General features: G+C 49.2%; 3 protein-coding genes across 3 annotated transcripts in view; 2 read left to right on the top strand and 1 right to left on the bottom strand.

Moving 5' to 3' along the window:
* The window catches only part of C922_03925 (AUR protein kinase), a gene marked incomplete at both ends in the record, with an annotated part of 7278 nt that extends 1857 nt beyond the window's left edge, over nt 1-5421 (top strand). Inside the window, 8 exons of the mRNA XM_008819512.1 lie at nt 11-574; nt 608-2727; nt 2860-2943; nt 4282-4447; nt 4621-4700; nt 4867-4999; nt 5153-5236; nt 5348-5421. Of these exons, the coding sequence (XP_008817734.1) occupies nt 11-574; nt 608-2727; nt 2860-2943; nt 4282-4447; nt 4621-4700; nt 4867-4999; nt 5153-5236; nt 5348-5421 (3305 nt within the window). The remainder of the gene's footprint in view (nt 1-10; nt 575-607; nt 2728-2859; nt 2944-4281; nt 4448-4620; nt 4701-4866; nt 5000-5152; nt 5237-5347) is intronic.
* A 377-nt stretch (nt 5422-5798) lies between these two features.
* On the bottom strand, nt 5799-8672 carry C922_03926 (hypothetical protein; the record flags this gene model as incomplete). Its single annotated transcript, XM_008819513.1, has 6 exons — nt 5799-5843; nt 5995-6072; nt 6262-6357; nt 6594-6669; nt 6793-6911; nt 7455-8672. 6 exons carry the CDS (start codon nt 8670-8672, stop codon nt 5799-5801), a joined length of 1632 nt encoding a protein of 543 aa, XP_008817735.1.
* A 1549-nt stretch (nt 8673-10221) lies between these two features.
* Nucleotides 10222-14289, top strand: C922_03927 (hypothetical protein; the record flags this gene model as incomplete). Its single annotated transcript, XM_008819514.1, has 1 exon — nt 10222-14289. One exon carries the CDS (start codon nt 10222-10224, stop codon nt 14287-14289), a length of 4068 nt encoding a protein of 1355 aa, XP_008817736.1.
* Between the last annotated feature and the right edge of the window lie 433 nt (nt 14290-14722).

The following is a 14722-nucleotide window of genomic DNA, read 5'->3' on the forward strand; positions in this document are numbered from 1 at the left end:
CCCTCCAAAGCTCAGAGGGAGGAGGCACCACCGCCAAACAGACGCTTCGCCGCGCACACGCTCTCCTCAAATAGTAAAAATATCAAAACGATCAAGGGGAACTTCAAACAGGCAGAGAAGAAAGGAATACCAGCTAGCCAAAAGATGAGTGCAATACCTAGGGTAGCGGCTACACAGTTGAGAAGAACAGACGACAGAGGAATGGTACAAAATGAGGGTCAAAGAAAAAATATCATTTTTGCCTCTGGTCAGATGGACAGACACAACTCAAGGGCGACCTTCACGCGGGGTTTCAGCAGAAGGGAAGGCGGAATGGATACACCTGGGGGAGCGGACAAAGCAAGTGCACCCGGTGGAGCGGAGCCCCTCTCCTGTCACCTTGCTACCCGATTGCCTTTGCCAAAAAAAGAAAAAGACAGATCAGATAAGATCCCCGAAGTGAAAAAAAGTTATGGACCGTTGAGCTCAAGTAGAGGGATGGCGACGCATGGTAGGAATCTTCCAGGGGTGGAAGCCTCTGTAATTGGAACGATGAAAGGTCAGCCATGGGGGGGACCGAAAATGGGAGCGAAGGGTAAAGAGGTGGGGACAGGAAACCCAAACGAAGAGTCGACTAACCAAATGGATGATATCACCAAAACAGTGGAGGGGCCGACTCCTCTCCTGCCTCGCACAAATCTGGTCGTGGTCGACGAGGAGAGAATCAAAAGACACAAGGGGATCGGCGGCAATAGGGGTATCCAGAGTCATAAATATGTGCTTAGCCGCAGGGACGCGCCGTCCCGGGGACAGCAAGCGAAAACCACCGACGTTGGCGCCAAGAGGAACCCGCGCGAGCAACACAGCAGCAACATGAGCAGCATCAGCAGCAGTTCAGGGAAAACGTCCGGGGCGTTGCTAAGCAGCGCAAGCAGCAGTTCGTTAAGGGGTTCCAAAGTGTGTGCACGCGAAAGGAGGGAAAAAATCACATCGCACCTGTACACACAAAGCAGTAGGAACGCTCTGGCGAAGGACGGAAACACGAGCGCCACCACCAAACGGAACAACAGCAGCAGTCACAACAATAATAGAAGCAACGCAGCTCCGATGAGCAAGCGATCGGCAAATACCATTGGCAGTAACAGTCATCTGAGCAAGAGGATACCAGTGGTTCCCATCTCCAAATGTAGAGGCAAAGCTCCTGGGAATGCTGGAAATGCTGAAAATCGTGGGAAGAGCGGAAATCAAGAAGATGCATCAAAAATCGGTTCTGCTGATGTCATAGAATCCAGGAGAAACGCAGAGGAGAAACATAATAAGGATGAACCCCTCAGATGCAACCTCACCCATTTTGCTAACTCGAAAAAAGGGACACAGAATAGCCATCAAAATTACAAAGATCCTATAAGTGAAGAAATGGAAAGACACAAAAGGGAACAGAAAAAAAAAAAAAATGTTAAGAGCAATTCTATTCCTCCTAGAAATATGAACAGACGGAGGAGGAGCGACAATTCGAATAATATCTTTTTGGGTGGATCGCATGACTGCGGTGGGGAGGGAGAAGACGGCGAGGGGAAGAAAAAGGGGGGAGGAAATAGGGCCTCCAGCTTTAGGAAGCGCAGTGATAGCTACGACGAGAGGGGAAAACACTCCAAGGGGGGAGGAAGTACTTCTGACCGAGTTAGACGTAGTTGTGACGGGGAAGAGAGCTCTCCGGCGAAGAACACGCTGAGCGATAACTCTCGCATGAAGAACTCCAGCATGCAGGACTCGAGCAGCTCGGCCAGCCAACGAGAAAGGAAGGAAATGTCCTACTTTGAGTGGTTAGCTAAGGAGAAGCGAAAGAAGGAGGAAGGTATAAGCACAGGGGAAGCATCCGTTGTAGGGGAAGCAGCCGTTGCGGGCGAAGCGGCAAGTGTCGGCGCCGCTCCATCTGCAGAAGGAGGGTCAGCAAACGCAGAGGACACTCCAAGGCAGATGAGCGAGAAGAATCCACTGAGCGACGCACTGCAAGACGAGCACTATCATTTGATGCTACAGCCACTGAGTGCATTCAATCTGAAGCAGAACGAAAGGAATTACGAGCAAGACGATTTTATAGTCGACAAAAATCCCATAGGGAATGGAAGGACCGGACTCGTTTTTAAAGCCATCATAAAAAAAGCAAACGAGTATGTAGCGTTGAAAGTTATGGCGAAAGACACCATCGCGTCATTGAATATAGAGAGACAAGTCCTGAAGGAGATAATAATCCAGGCAAGCTTAAATCATAAAAACATTTTACAGTTAATAGCCTATTTTGAAGATAGAACCCGTTTATTTCTCATTCTGGAGCTAGCCAATGGAGGATCCATACGAAACAAAATGAAATCAGATGCACAACCATTGCCGGAAGAGCAAGTAGCCTTGTATGTGTATCAGATTGCGGATGCCTTGGCTTACTTACATAAATTTAATATTATTCATAGGGATCTAAAACCGGACAACATTCTGTTGCATCACTCTCATGATGATCCTAAAGGAGACCAGATTTATAAATATGGGACCGTTAAGATTGCTGATTTTGGATTCTCTTGTCAGCTCAAAAATAAGAGACAAAAGAGAAGCACCTTCTGTGGGACGGTCGACTATATGCCTCCGGAGATCATCAACCAGATTCCCTACGACTGCAACGTCGACTTGTGGTGCCTGGGTATTGTCATCTTCGAGCTGCTCGTCGGCTTCCCGCCCTTCACGGACGACACGCAGGTGGGTAGCGGCGTGGATGTGGCGTAGCTGTGTAGCGGCGACTTAAGGGAGGTGTTCCCGATGCCGCCTTGTGCACTCTCCCGAGTGAGTATCCCATCTAAAATTCTCCCCCACCCCCTTCACCAACCGCAGGAGCGGATATTCAGCCAAATCAAGGAGCTGAACTTCCACTTCCCCAAGGCCATCTCGTTGCAGGCGCGGGATCTCATACTGAAGGTACGTCGCGTTAGTGTGGCGTCGCGTTAGTGTGGCGTCCCGTTAGTGTGGCGTTGCATTAGTGTGGCGTTGCATTAGTGTGGCGTTGCATTAGTGTGGCGTTCCATTTAGTGTGGCGTTCCATTTAGTGTATCGTTCCATTTAGTGTATCGTTCCATTTAGTGTATCGTTCCATTTAGTGTATCGTTCCATTTAGTGTATCGTTCCATTTAGTGTATCGTTCCATTTAGTGTATCGTTCCATTTAGTGTATCGTTCCATTTAGTGTATCGTTCCATTTAGTGTATCGTTCCATTTAGTGTATCGTTCCATTTAGTGTATCGTTCCATTTAGTGTATCGTTCCATTTAGTGTATCGTTCCATTTAGTGTATCGTTCCATTTAGTGTATCGTTCCATTTAGTGTATCGTTCCGTTTAGTGTGCTTCTTCTTCTCTGCTTCTTCTCTGCTTTCTCTTCTCTTCTGTCGTGTCAGCTCAGCCATGTCTGTCCATACGCTCCAGTAGCAATGATCCCCCGATCATCTACCTATGTATCTCTCCTTTTCGCTTCATCCTTTTATCTGCTTTCCCCTTTCGCGGCGTAGCTATGCAGTAGAACGGCGGAGGAGCGCATCTCAGCCGAAGAGGTGAAGACCCACCCCTGGGTGAAGCAATTCCTTTAGGAGATCCTTATCCTTGTCATTGTTGTTGTCTGGAGCGCCCCGCGGAGAGAAGTTCACCCGGCCGTAGTGACCACGCTAAGAAGCGGAAAAAAAAAAAAAAAAAAGAAAAAAACGCATACACCTACGTGTCTGTGTGCGTTCCTCAAATGTGGCGCACACCCCCAGACAGCTGTAGATTGCCAGGGGTACCTATCCCGATGAGTTTCCAAAATGGACAATTCGCTGCTCCTCAATGGCACTGTTGAGTGAGTTCCCAGTTTTGTTTCGTCCCCACCAGGTAGAGCATATTTATTTTTTATCTTTATTTATTTTTTTTTTTTGTATATACACGAAATTTGCCTTACACAAGGGTTTTTACATGTTTGAAGATGAAGAAGTATTTTGCCTTTTTTGCTTCTTCTATTTCTTTTGCTATTTCTTTTGCTTTTTTTTTTTTTTTTCTGTTTATTCGCTAGTTAGCCAACCTACTTCTGTTTCGAACCACAACATGATTAGCCTTTCTCTGCAGCTTCGTTAATCTACGAATTTTTTTGTCACGCGTTTGATAGTAGCGGCAGAAGGTTGTCTTTTCTTTTTTTTTTTTCTTTTTTGCTTCTGTCGGGGAATCAGTCTGTGTGGTCTATGCAGCTACCTGCCCAGCCCCACTGCGCCCTCTTTTTTGTGCCTTGCCCATGAAGCCGCTTCACCTCCTGCTGCTTCTCATTATAGCCCTTGCGAGCCGCGCGAGGGGGGGAAACCCAGGTGGTGTCAGCGATGGAGGCGGTGGGGGGGCTGTCTTCTCCCGTGACTTCGACAAAGACATGAGCGAACTGGACTTAAGCGGCCTAGAGGAAGAAATCGAAGGTGGGAGGGGGTCCCCTAAATAAAAGCATTTTTCATGAACGCGCCTGTCAGGCTAACTGGTCCTTTGGGGGGATGTCATTCGAAAGGGGAAAAAGAACACATTCCTGAGACAACTACCCGGATAAAGCGATCCTTATGCATGCACCTTTCTCCACCACGTGGCTCCCACGCAGGCATCGATGAAATAGCACACAAGGATTACTACCAGTACGTGACGCAGCTGTATGTTTACGTGCGCGTGGACGAGAAATACGTAAGGATGGCTAGTGAGCAGTGGGGTGGAGGCAGACACGTCTGTGACTATTGTCACACCGATCACTTCTGCTATGTTTACAGTTCTTGCCCCCTACTTCGGCACTGCCGCATACACTGCTTATATCGCTTACCCCGCGTACACCACTTGCACCTCTCCCCCCCAGAGGACGTTCCGAAACCACTTGTCGCTCATCCGCCTCGGGGAGAAGTACATGACTCTGCTGCAAAACGCAATGATGAATGTCCAAATGAAGAAAACTGGACTGGGAATCTTGACGTGCTTTTACCAGGACAAAGGTGGATTCATCGGGCGGCACCCACCGCGCGGACGCCACGCGGACACGTTGGTGTAATCAGACATGCACATACACAAAGCACATGCGTAGAGGCATGTTGGTGCCCCCCCAGACACACACACACCTGCGGGAACCGCTCCCTTCCCCTTCGCAGCCATTACGGAAAACCTAGTTACGTATTTCCTAATGCAGAAGGAAGTGGATTTTTTGGAAGTCGGCTTCGACAGGCGCTTTCCAGGTGGGTATTCGCTAGCCCTCCCCTACCTCAAGAGAGAGCCTAGGCGTATCTGCCCCTGTAAGGTATGACCACTACTCTCTCCCCTTCACCCTCCCCCATTTCGCGCCGAAGAGGGAAGATCCGCACCCATCGTTGATGTCGACGGGAGGAGTGAGCCGCAGAACAAACCCGACGAGGAGTTATAGGGTCCTAAAGAAGCAATAAAGAATCGGAGGTAACAAACCGGAGGCGAAGATATGAAGTTTTCTTCCAGAAGGAAGAGCCAGGAGAATGAGGTGCGAATTAAAACCAACATTGTTGCACAGGGGAATAATGACATTAAAGCGAAGGGACACCAATCGGGTAACCCCTCTCTTTTTTGACTTTTTTTTTTTTTTTTTTTTTTCCATAATGCGAATGTGTGTTCTTTTGAGAGAACCATCCCCAAGGGAGTCCTCCAAAAGGGAAAAGAGAAAGAAAAAGAGAAATGTCTCTACATCTTATTAACAAAACAGGTGAGGATCCCTCCCTCGTTCGGTGGTCCATATGGTCATGCGTCTTCAATTCGGCACATGGTTTGGTGTTAGTTGGGGTTAATCCTCATGCGGTCGACGTTAGACGTGTTAATCTGAGTAGGAAGAGGAGCACATGCGGTATTTTACGCGGAGGGGTACAAATGATTCCGCTTCTTCTTCACCGGGGCAGAGTTACGTGGGTCTCAACACACACACCCCATTCGAAGACATAGGCACAGTGCCGCTCTGACTATGCGCACGAACCATGAAGGCTGGGGTCTGTAAATAGCCGCACGAGCAGCAGATTCCGGTCCAGGACCACTTTCCTAGCTTAGCGCTGCACTGCGGAGGGGGGGAGATCACGGGCGAAGTGAACACACGGAGTAACTCTACATCGAATGACTGCACAGGGCGAAGACGCCCCGGGGGACATATTCATTGGGCCAGACGGCTACCTCAGTAGGCGAACCATAAGGGGCCACTACTGGAACGGCCCCACAAGGTAGAGAAGTCTCCCCATGCATGAATTACATCTTTGTTTGGACAAATCAAGACGCCCTTCATCTTCTGCTCCGTGAGAATCCACTCCTTCCTCTCGATGAAGATGCTTGTGCAGGAATCGCCGTACTGTAGTAGGAAGGGCGGAAAGGGGGGAGGTGCAAAATGTAAAAGTAAAGAAAAGGAAAACCATATGAACGACACGATGAGGATGGGTGGTGTCCACCGCAGATGACACACTGCCGCCCAATTTAGCGATCAATCCGCGTGAACATCTGGGGAGGGAACCCCGGGAGAACGACTTCACCGCTTCTTGTTCTTCTTCTTCCTCCCCTCCTCCTCATTCTGCTCCGCCACGTGGTTACCTTTTTCTTTATCTTGTACTTGTCCAACTGATGCTCAATGATGTCGTTGTCGTTGAAGAGGGTAAACCTGCAGAATCTGAGAAGGGCAAGGGATAATTTAGCGGTGATGCAGTGGCGACGTATCGGTGCGAGCTCGCACAAAAGGCACTCGTTGCGAAAACGTGGCAGCCGCTCAGCCAGCTGCTCACCGAAGCCTTACTTGCACCTAAACTTGTACATCGCGTCTGGCTCATTTTTGAGGTTCAACCCTTTTAGCTGCTCCAGTGCACCCCGGTCGCGCTTTACCTCTTCATAGACGCGATGGTATTCGCTTCGTCCCTTTGGGGGGAAAGGTAAACATGGGGGGCACCGAAGATGTGTGCGTGATGTTGTGTTGGTAACAATGTCCGCGAGACGTTGCGTTGGGGGAAACGTGCAGACTACGTCACGTAAGTTAAGACAGGCCATTCAACTATCGCTCCTTACAAAGTCGAAGCGATGCCACCCTTTATCACTATCTCCGAAACGGGTTGTTGCGAAGCAGCATGGGTGGGGAAAGAAAAAAATGAAAAAAAAAAAAAAAAAAAAAAGGGGAAGCTAAACTATGGTACAGACAAGGGCATCTATCCCTTCCCGGTGATACCACACGGATGACGACACGCATGGACACACGCATGGACACACGCATGGACACACGCATGGACACACGCATGGACACACGCATGGACACACGCATGGACACACGCATGGACACACGCATACTTGTACAGGTGAAGGCGCATTTCTTTCAACTCAGACTCCCCCCGCGCGTCGGCTCCTCCACGGTGTTGCGAAAGTAGCGCGAGTCTCTCTCCATTTTTATTCATTTTTTTTTAAAGTTACATCTAAGGTGTAGTTCATCCGCTCGTAGAGAAGCAGCTGCCTGTAGAAGCCTTCGTTGGGATGGGCGAAGGGGTAGCGATCCTTGAGAGTGGCAAAGTTCTCTGCAATGCCCTTCCCATTCTTCTTCGAAATGTAAGAGAGGATGATGGATGAGCAGCGAGAGATACCAGCCATGCAATGGACCAACACATTTTTGTTATCCCTAATCACGTCGTCGATGAAGGCATGGGCCTTGTCCACATGATTCAGAATGTTCTCATCCAAGGTGTCTAAGATGTCCAAATACATATGCTTCATTTTGTATACATTGCTGGATGGGACGGTTCTATTCTTTTCATCCCTCAGAATTGCATTCAGCTGGCATATCGTCTGTGTGGTTCTCTGTATTGGCTGCCCGTTCATGGGGGGCATCCCAGGGTGGTCCCCTGGCAAAATGGCTAATCGGTCATGGGGCGTCTTCCCATCAGGTTCGCTAGGCAATGTTAAATTTTCGGCACTTCTCGAAATCCCCTCAGGGTGGTTCCCCTCCTTTGGATTCGGACTATGACTCTTCCTTTCAGATACAGTCTGCTCATCTCCTAAACTGCTGCTTCTCTGTCTGGTTCGGTTCTCCTCGCCTTGGTCGCTGTTCGATGCGTCCGCGTGGTCTGACACTCCACCCAGGCACTTCTCTATCTCCTCTTCTGCCGATGCTGACACGTCTGTGTCAACAACGGGGATGCAATTCACCTCTACGTCCTCCTTCAAATGGACCATTGCTTTTACGTAATCATCGATGGTCTCCTTGGCCATCCTCGTCTTAACAATCTCGAGTGGGTAAAGAATATAGTCGTAGTGTGCGTATGGCTTCGTAAAGAGGTCCTCCTCGATATGTCCTATTGTCCCTCGTGAAAAAGTGTCCCCCCCGGCACTCTTGCTACACGGGGTGAATCTCGTGGCCGCCTCAGGGCCGCCTCCCACTGCTGAGACCCCCTGACATACTGCCAACGGGGAGGAGCCCCTTCCTCCATGGTCCCTCAAAAATTCCCCCCTCCATTTTAGAAACCTATCTTTGTAGAAAATCTTTCTATTCTCCTTGGGGTCATGGTGGCACCACTCGATGCTCATGCAACGGAAGCAGGTGAGGACTCCCCCGATGTTTAAATTTATCAGATGGTAAATATCGTTTGCATCGTACACGTTGCTGATGTATATGTGGTCGAAGACCTTCACGATCATTTTGGTCGGTAGGTCCGTGCACATATGATAGTAAACAGGCGGGGCATCTAACGCACTGGCGAGCCGATTTTGATGTGTCTACTGAACACACGTGGAAGCAAGTTCTGTCCCGTCCCTCCAGGGGGGGGCCGCAAATATAAGGCTCACCTTCCACTTGATCGACAAACGGGTGTTCTATACTGCCCGCTTCTACGCTACGGTCACTCTTGTGAGGATTGCTCGATACACGAATGGTGCCAATCTTCTGTTTTCCTCTTCCGAGTTGCCTATATATAGGAAGAAAGAGGGCAAACAAATGACGGTGTTGTGGGATGTGTTGCCTTCCGATTTGGCCACTCCATCAAAAAGGGAATAAGCAAGAATAGGTAAGAGTAACCACTGTCACCGGGTTCACATTTGTAGAACGCGATGTGCCAGCTTGTGACAGATCGCCAATGTGGAGTTCCCTTGACCTCCTCCGATCACACGCGTGGGCAACATGGATAAAAAAAAAAAAAAAAAAAGAAGATGCAGAATAACAAGAAGAATAATAAGAAGATGAAGAAGAGGAGTTACCTAACTTGTCTCTTCCCTCTCGTCCTATTTTTCACTCACCAGGTTGACACACTGTCGTGAATTAAGCACCACAGTGAATGGAGGGCGAGGAAGTGTCACTCGCATGTGCTTCTCCTTAATCTATGGCTCGCCGCGGTAACAGGGGAAAGCTCCTGTTCACGGCGGAAAGATGTGAAGTGTATCGGCTTGGCTAACCTTTTCTGCAGAATTATTTCCTGCGCAATGTTCCTACATCCCCACAGAGAAGGTACATCTCCCGTCCGTGGAGGATACCATCATGTGTTCAAAATTGTGATGAAAGCTTTGAGGAAAAATTTGATGAAAGATTTGAAGAATGCTTTTATGCAGCTTTTTTTTTTTCCTTTTGACGTTTTTTTTCTCTTTTCTGCCTGAACAGTTCATACATTTTTAGTGCCTTATTTTATTTTTTTTTTCCAAGTGCCAACATTTTAAGGCCAATTTGGAGTTACTTTTTTTTTTTCTCTGTTCCCATCCACATCTTGGGGGAATACATAACATAACACGCCACATGAACGTTCTTGCAACCTTCCTTGGCGCTTCTATCCCATTTTGTGTTTACCTCTCAGATATGAGAAGCAGTGCAAGCGCGAATTAGCCTGATGCTCTTTTTGTTTGCGAGGCGCTGCGTGATGATATGTTAGTTGCACGAAACGAGGTTTCCCTAACCAGCCCCCTTTCCATATGGCTGCATTCTTTGACGGCCCATTCGTGTAATCAATCTTCCAACACGCGGAGTGGCGCATGGGAGGAAGGTATATGTATGTATGTTGCTTTTTCCCCGCCCGTGTCGCCAACAACTCCCAGGAGCTTCCAGGGGGGAGGAGGAGCGGCAAAATAGTGGCGCGGGGAATTAGCGGCGTGGTGTAGCAGCGCGAAGCAGTGGTAATGCCTACGCTCGGCTTCACCGTGGCAATCGCTGCTCCCCGCTTCAACCGTGGCAATTCCTCCTCATCGCTTCACCTAGACGTGCCCAATGGAGGCGAAGCGCAGTGAGTACGATGCGGGGAAACGGGAGGGAGTCAAGAAGCACAAGTACGGCAACGAGGAAATGAACGGAGGGGACCACCTAGCGGGGGATGTCCAGTACGACCTGGAGATAGAGACCCGCCTGGAGGATGAGGAGTCAGCAAACCACATGGGAAGTGACTCAATCGGCGGAATGGGACGAAATCACATAAACGTAGCTAGCCTGAAGGACGAAGTAGTCCAGAACGACCTCAATAATGACGACCTGGATGACAAAAGCCTCGGGCTGATAAAAGACAAATCCATTAGAAGAAGGGAAAATGAATTTCAGAGGAGGAAGTATGATTATATGATATCTCCGGGGAGGGCTGACCCCTTTGGAGACAGGAGCCCATCCCCCGGGGAGAGAACCTACGCGGATGTGATGATGGACCGAAACAGTGAGAGTCAAAAGATGAAGCTCACAGCCGTCAGTGCGACTGCTGCTGCGAAGGATGCTTCGTTGGAGGCCACCGGTGCCCAACCACGGGGTAGTAGAAAGATGAGGTGGGGTGTCACCGAAAGTGACACCGCCGGGAGAGGAGAACCAGGAGAGTCAGGTACGTCCACTAAAGCGAATGAAGGAATTAAGAAAGAACAAGGGAAAAGTAAGTGGGACATCTTATCCGAAGAGGAGAGCAAATCGACCAGCTTTGGCAACATGCCGACGCCCGCACCGTCCAAGTGGGTTGACACACCATTCATACTCAACGACGGGGGTGCAGTAAAGAAGAAAAAGATTTCGAGATGGGACAAAGTCGGGGAAGGGACTGCTGGGTCAGCGCCGGATAGCCTCGCCCAGAGTGACATGATGAAAACGCCTAAGGTTGTGGCTCCTGGAGGGGTAGCAACCGGAGGGGTAACAACCGGCGGGATAGCAACCTGGGGGGCCACCCCAGGAGGTATGCTCAAGACGCCCTACCTCATGCCCGGAAGCGGCAACTTCGTCAACACTCCGTACGTGCAGAACCAATTGGGTAACGCCGCAACGATGTTCACACCCATGACCCCGGGAGTGGCCTCCCTGGCCGTGGACTCGATAATCAAAATGAAGATAAAGAACGAAATGGAGATCCGAAACAGGCCACTAACCGATGAGGACCTGGACGAGCTGCTTCCCTCTGAGGGATATGAAATTGTGCAGCCCCCAGAGGAGTACGAGGCGATAAGAAGGAACAAATTGAAAGCGTTTTTTAAGACCGTGGCGAGCACGGCGGGGACTCCCCTTCTGATGGGTAGTGCATCCGCTGGAGGAGCCACTGCAGGACCGACTGCAGGAGTGACTGCTTCACTGGGGGAGCACCACACAGGAGGGATGGAGACCCCTTATTCGGGTAGAGACGCGATGAATAGTACACTGGTGAGCGGAATGCTGCCGAGCGGAACCCCCTTCTACGAAATACCGACCGCTACGACAAGTCAGGTGAAGGATGCAGAAGTAGGAGAGACACTGCTACAAAGTAGGCAGTTCGAAATAACGAACCCCCAATTGGTAAGCGAGCTAAAATATGTTCAGCTAAAAAATGAAGACTTCATCTATTTCAGTAAGCTCTTTCAAACCGTTGACGAGAGTGACCTCTCACAGGAGGAGCTGAAAGAGAGGAAGCTTATGATTCTTCTCCTTAAGATAAAGAATGGAACGCCATCGATTCGACGGACCGCTCTCAGGGCTATCACCGATAAGGTAAAGGAACTCGGTCCAGAGACGCTATTCAATTTGATTCTTCCTCTAATGATGCATAATACGTTGGAAGACCAGGAGAGACACCTCCTCGTAAAAGTCATTGACCGCATTTTATTTAAGCTGGATGATCTGGTCAGACCATATGTACACAAAATTCTAGTCGTCATTGAGCCGCTGCTAATCGATGAGGATTACTACGCCAGAGTGGAAGGAAGAGAAATAATAAGTAACTTAGCCAAAGCGGCAGGGTTAGCCACTATGATTGGTATTATGAGACCAGATATAGATCATCCGGATGAGTACGTCAGGAATACCACTGCGAGAGCATTTGCCGTTGTTGCATCTGCACTTGGCATTCCATCGTTGATTCTGTTTCTCAAAGCGGTGTGTCAATCGAAGAAAAATTGGGAAGCCAGACACACAGGGATTAAGATTGTTCAGCAGATTGCCATTCTTATGGGGTGTGCCGTTTTGCCTCACCTGAGACAGCTCGTTTCGATTGTGGCTCATGGGCTACATGATGAGCAACAGAAAGTAAAGACCATCACTGCGCTGGCCATAGCGGCGTTAGCGGAAGCGGCAGCACCGTATGGGATTGAAGCGTTTGACTCGGTTTTGAGACCTCTCTGGAAGGGAATCACGGAGCATAGAGGTAAAGTCTTAGCTGCTTTTTTAAAAGCTATCGGATTGATCATCCCTTTGATGGATCCATACCATGCGAGTTACTACACGAGGGAAGTCATGGTGATTCTCATTAATGAGTTTAACTCCCCAGATGAAGAAATGAAAAAGGTTGTTCTGAAATGTGTGAAGCAGTGTATACAAACGGAGGGCATCGAAAAGGATTACATCAATCAGGAGGTGTTGAACCCATTTTTTGACAAATTTTGGGTTCTAAGAGGTAGCCACGATAAGAGGAATCTACATCTGATAGTCGAAACGACCGTCGAAATTTCAAACAAAATAGGAGGAGCCGTTGTCATTGCGAGGATTGTGGACGATTTGAAGGACCCCTCTGAGCAGTTCAGAAAGATGGTGATGCAAACAATTCAAAGCATCGTCAATAATCAGGGGGTAGACGATATAGACCAGACATTAGAGGAGCAACTAATCGATGGGATTCTTTACGCATTCCAGGAGCAAGCCTCAGAGGACTACTACGTCCTGCTCAACTCCTTCGATGCCATTGTCAACAAATTGCAGATCCGAATGAAGCCCTACTTGCCGCAGATAGCCGGAATCATCCGGTGGAGACTAAACACGCCGCTACCAAAGATTAGACAACAGAGCGCAGAGCTGATTGCAAGGATCGCCAACCTGATGCATCTCTGCGAGGAGCACCAGATGTTGGGTCATCTGGCCCTCTACCTTTATGAATACCTTGGAGAAGAATATCCAGAGGTGTTAGGAAACATCATCGGTGCGTTAAAATCCATCGTAGTGGTCCTTGGCGTGCAGAACATGACTCCACCGATAAAGGACCTCCTCCCAAGAATAACCCCCATTTTGAAAAACCGACATGAGAAGGTACAAGAAAATGTTATCGATCTGATTGGCATCATTGCAGACAAGGGAGGTGATTTAGTCTCTCCAAAGGAATGGGATCGCATATGTTTCGATCTAATTGAGCTGCTAAAATCGAATAAGAAACTAATCAGAAGAGCAACGATCCAGACATTTGGCTATATAGCCAGAACGATCGGACCGTTTGAGGTTCTAACCGTTTTACTTAATAATCTGCGCGTCCAGGAGAGACAACTCCGAGTGTGTACCACGGTTGCCATTGCCATAGTAGCAGACACGTGTCTTCCCTACTCCGTCCTTGCTGCTCTAATGAATGAGTATCGAACCCAGGATCTCAACGTGCAGAATGGAGTGCTAAAGGCTCTATCCTTTATGTTTGAATATATCGGCGAAATTGCAAAAGACTATGTCTACGCAGTGGTGCCTCTGCTGGAACACGCTCTCATGGATCGAGATTTGGTACACAGACAGATTGCCACCTGGGCTTGCAAACACTTAGCACTTGGCTGCTTTGGACTAAACAGAGAAGACGCGCTGATCCATTTGCTAAACTTCGTGTGGCCCAATATATTTGAGACCTCTCCTCATCTCATTCAAGCGGTCATTGATTCTATTGATGGATTCAGGGTAGCCCTGGGGCCCGCCATCATCTTCCAGTATCTAGTGCAGGGCATTTTTCACCCCTCCAGGAAGGTGCGCGAAATATATTGGAAGATCTACAACAACGTGTATATCGGGCACCAGGACAGCCTCGTCCCTGTGTACCCGCCCTTCGAGCGCCTCGCCGACAGCAACTTCGCGCGCGACGAGCTGCGCTACACGCTGTGATGGGTGATGCGTCATACGTAATATGTCACATGTACTACCTAATATGCCATATGTCGTAGCGGGGTGCATAGTCGCTTCCGGTGTGGGGCAGAGGCGGGCGCCACCGCCACCATTAGCAGCATCGTCACGAGCATCATCGCCACCACCACCACTGCTAGCATTACTAGCAGCACTCTCATGACACCGCGTTCACCTCTTTGTTTTTGTGTTTCCTCGAGTGGTTCGTTCGCGGGGCTGCAAAAGGTGGTGCACAGCCCCGCCGGATTTTTTTTTTTTTCTTTTTCCCAAGAGATGCCCCCGTGGTGGCTTCTTTTCTGAAGCGCCCCATCAAACTGCGCACCTGTTCAGGCACAGCCCCCGGCGCACCCCAATCCGATTCGTCGCTTCATCAAAGTATAGAGGTCCATCCGTTGGGGTGAATTCCTTTTTTCCA

The sequence above is a fragment of the Plasmodium inui genome, assembly GCF_000524495.1.
Source record: "Plasmodium inui San Antonio 1 unplaced genomic scaffold supercont1.18, whole genome shotgun sequence".
NCBI lineage: Eukaryota > Apicomplexa > Aconoidasida > Haemosporida > Plasmodiidae > Plasmodium > Plasmodium inui.